The sequence below is a fragment of the Poecilia reticulata genome, linkage group LG4 (assembly GCF_000633615.1).
Source record: "Poecilia reticulata strain Guanapo linkage group LG4, Guppy_female_1.0+MT, whole genome shotgun sequence".
Taxonomy (NCBI): Eukaryota; Metazoa; Chordata; class Actinopteri; order Cyprinodontiformes; family Poeciliidae; genus Poecilia; species Poecilia reticulata.
Window position 1 is genome coordinate 22,691,893 of NC_024334.1, and position 4,471 is coordinate 22,696,363.

The window sequence follows — 4,471 nt, forward strand, 5'->3', positions numbered from 1 at the left end:
CCCCCACACACACACACACACACACACACTCCTGCTATAAATAAAGCATATCTTGGAGCCATTTGTATGCCAAGAACAAGCAGGAATGGCACAATTCTTCCCCCCCCCCCCTAAATGACACCAAGCAGTTTTCCCCTGATGTAGGAAGCCTCGGAGTAGATTAAGCAGCATGCTATTTCCAGAACGTATTCAGGCTTGAAATGTGATATGGTGAGTTAGGAGAGCTAGACATTAAGGTACCGTTTGATGCGGATGAAAGTAACAGTGGTCAGTATGTGATCCATTGGGTTTAATTTGACCCTCCACTGAGATTTGTTCACTGGAGGGTCCTGGAGCCAGCCGCTGAGTTCAAGTGAAAGTAATACTTTTGCAAGGCTGTGTATACATAGATGATGTATTTTTCAACTCCAGCATAAATAAGACACATCTTCATTTTCCTATGAACATCACACATTAACTAGAATAATAACTTTCTGTTCATCCATTCATCCAACCATGATTATTCTTGCAAGGTTTCAGGTTCTGGGTCCTATTCCAGCAGCCATTGGGCGAGGGCCAATGGCTGTGTTTCCTGCGTGTAACAACTTGTGACACACACATGAAAAACAACCTTGCCAATAGCGATGAAATAAATCCGATCATGGATTGTTTGCATGTATGAAAAGAAGGATCGTCAGTATATTTTAATGTGCATTTGTTCTGTAAAAAAGAAGAGAGGAAAGAAGAAGAAGAACTCTTCTTCTCCTTTCACCGCCATCCAGAGTAATTGTGAGGTCGTCTGTGATCACCATGTACAGTCACAGCTCACAGCTGATTTCTCTAAACACAGGCAAGCAGAATAAATTCTCACGGGCTTCACAGCGCTGTCGTGTTTCCTTAACACTTTTATTATAGCTTCTCTCTCCATAACACATCTGGGTCATGCGGCCGTCGTGTGAGCAGGAAATTGTACTCATCAATAAGGGGAAAAGTATCGTTTACAGTTTTTTTTTAAGGGGAGAGGAATCTATTTCATGTTCTACTCAATTTTCAGTAAATATCTATGACATGCTTTTGGCAAAATGCCACAAACTGATCATACGGTGACAACGGTGCATTCCATTGGAACTGGGAAATCTGAATTTCCAAGTTCTAAATCAGAAAATAAAACGTACCATTAGGACATCAAAACCTCAACAAAATGGCCAAGGTGTATTTACAAATTAATTTTTATGTATTTGTTTATTTCGTTCATTTTCAGCTTAAAGTGATTGTGTCACATGTTAACATAAACAAAAGTTCTGGACTAAAACAAGTAGTTTGAAGAAGAAAAATTACTCTTTTTTATTTATTTTAATTGGTTGATAGTCAACAGAATCCATATGTATTCTTCCAAACACCACAAACAATGATAAGTAATCCTTAAGCAAAGGAAGGTAATAAGTCCTTATACTTACCGAGGCAAGATGGCCGTAATGCCAGATAAACCTCTCAAACTGCTGACAGTTGTGTCTCTAATTCCTGTTCACATTGATCCATCCATCTGTTTTTCCTCTTTTCAATCTCTCCCCACTCTCACCATCTTCTAGTACAAGCAAGTGGAGCAGTACATGTCATTCCACAAACTGCCGGCTGACTTCCGACAGAAAATCCACGATTACTACGAGCACAGATACCAAGGGAAGATGTTCGACGAGGAGAGCATCCTGGAGGAGCTGAACGAGCCTCTGAGAGAAGTATGAGAGAACTCCAGTTCATCTCTATGTCTGCAATTATTACACGCCTTCCTCCTTTCTGATTACTGGACTACATTGGGATTGGCTTATTTGTAGCCTTCTGTCATATGTGAATGAATTTCCACAGTAATGAATCTTTAAACAATTACCTGTAAGTAACTTAATCATGCATATGTATTTCTATGGATAGGTGGTTGTTTAGATGTCTGTCCCCACATATCCAAAAAAAATAAATAAAATTTTTTCAGCCACAAGACCAGAGTAGCTCAAACAAACGATGAACGATAATAAGTTGAATATTCAGTGCTATTGTCGTAGAAGGTAATGAAACCAAAAGTGTTTGGATTTGAGCTGTTATTCGGTCGCAGTTTCTAGGTGTTTAATTAAAACTAAATCAGATTTACTTTTTTCACCCCAAGAGAAGTTTGTATAACTTGCTTCACACTGGCATAATGATTGGCATTAAATATTTAAGGTTTACAGAAGGAGTTGGCAATATGCCAGACCTCACTCCTAGTCAACCAGAAATGGATTAATTCTGATTCCTGGTATAAATTCTGATAAATGTGGACCTTATACAGGTTGATTATAGCTGTGAGACAATCTGTTATTCTTGTTTTTTTTTTTTTTTTTTTTTTTCAAAACCCCATTCAAAAATCAAGTTGATCCGAAGCAAAATAAAAATGCAGAACAGGATGCGATTTCTTTCATTTCAAACAGAAAGCTTGTAAGCAGCTTCTGGGTCTTTTAAGCCAGCTGGTAAGTAGTGCACAGCAACAGGTGGAGCAACAGCGGAAGAAAGCTGTCCACTTCTCTGGCATCTTCATTAAAAAGACTCTAAGCCAAGATATATTTTTCTGTTTGTGCAAGTCTGCAAATATTTCTCTTTTTATGCATACAATGGCATTCAGAAGGCATGTGTGACTTGAATTTTCATCAAAAAATATGTTTGTTTTTTTCTGTTTAGCTGAAATTAATGTTGGAAACAGTTGAAATGTACCAGGTAGATCTAATTTAGATCACTTGTGGTTTAATGCATTAGAGGATTAACTGTGATTGAATAAAGGCACCGTTTAAGTTTTGTTGCATTTTTACACATGCGTTGTGGTCTCAGTTTCTCCGTCTTCACCTCTTAGGAAATTGTCAACTTCAATTGCCGTAAGCTGGTGGCCTCCATGCCGCTGTTTGCCAATGCCGACCCGAACTTTGTGACAGCCATGCTGACCAAGCTGAGGTTTGAAGTCTTCCAGCCAGGAGACTACATCATCAGAGAAGGCACCATTGGCAAGAAGATGTACTTCATTCAGCACGGGGTGGTGAGCGTCCTGACCAAAGGGAGCATCGGCATGAAGCTCATGGACGGCTCCTACTTTGGCGGTGCGTCGCTTTATTGCATCGTTATTGCTCTGACTTGCTTTCTGAAATCTCTGCACCTAAAATTGGTATTTCCATACTTTGTTGTGAAACAAAACAATACCCTGTAATTTTGAAATGCTAACACGTTAGCCTTCCCCAGCTGATTTCATACTAAATAATTCTTCCCTGACTTTATCCAACATGCAGATGCTCTAAACCGATGGTCACATGACCTTTTTATTAACACCCTGTAGTTAAACTCTGTGTGCTGAATTGTTAGCATCGGGTCCTTACTGCAGCAGATCAGAGTTCACTGATGTGAAAGATGCCCTTAGCACTGTTGCATTAACCCAAGTGCACATCATGCTCTTGTGCATGCACATCCAATTAATAATAACTAATTAGCTTAGAGGAACTGTGTCTATGGAGCCATGTGTAATGTCTGATAAAAGGAGTTTAAGCTGTGCCTGTCAACAAAGAAGACATCACTTTTATTCTTGGATTGGAAGGACAGCAGGATCACCATGTACTATGTGGGATAAAATCACTAAATCACTTTGTGGAAGTGTGCATAAATGGTGAGTTTAATGCTACAATGTAACTTGTGTACTCTATTACCAGTAGATACCAGTAGATTATGGAAAGTAGGTGGGAGAGTTAGTTAAGCCTAAATTCAGTCAAGTCCCCAGATTAAGATTTAAGGTCATTTTATAAGCTTACTAAGAAGTTTTTTTATGACATAATATCATTTAATAATATTGATGTTTTAGAGTTGCTGCCTTTGAATCCAAGTATTTGCTGAGTACTGAATTTTTTTTTTTTTAGCAGAAACACCTTAGCAAAATGACTGAAGCTCAACCAGATTGGATGTAGAGCATCTTTACAGATCCATCTTTAAATCTTAGCTGATTCTAGATTTGGACTTTGACTCGGTCATCCTAACACATCAATAGGATTCCAGCAAGGAGGTTGCTCTTTTCTGCGCAGAATGAGCCACAACAACAATGCCTACGTATTAACAACTTCTCAAACTCCACACATACCAGAAAGCAATAGAAAATTTGTGCAGGTGAAGTTGTATTATTTTGCACCACCACCCTTTGTTTCTAATGCCTCCCTGTTCAACGGCCCATATGGGCCATATCAAAATCTGCAACCACTAATTGGACATCTCCATATGCTACAAATAACTCCAGCTATAAATCCTTTACACTAAAAGGTCCCAAAACAGCTGCTGCAATTGTTCTTCAAAATATGAAAACTATCCATTAATTCTGGATTCAAATTTCTTTAATAGTACTTTTGCTTTCTTAGTTACCAGTATGCTATATATCCTGTTTACCTGTCATGACTACATGAAGATAATGCATTGCTGAGGGTTGGGGTTAGGCTTTAATATA

At 38.7% G+C, this 4,471-nt stretch overlaps 1 protein-coding gene across 1 annotated transcript in view; it reads left to right on the plus strand.

Annotated features, from left to right (window-relative positions):
- The window catches only part of hcn2b (hyperpolarization activated cyclic nucleotide-gated potassium channel 2b), a 44,631-nt gene that overhangs the window by 27,828 nt on the left and 12,332 nt on the right, over nucleotides 1–4,471 (plus strand). The window contains exons 5-6 of the mRNA XM_008407211.2: nucleotides 1,569–1,715; nucleotides 2,852–3,092. Coding sequence (XP_008405433.1) covers nucleotides 1,569–1,715; nucleotides 2,852–3,092 — 388 coding nt within the window. The remainder of the gene's footprint in view (nucleotides 1–1,568; nucleotides 1,716–2,851; nucleotides 3,093–4,471) is intronic.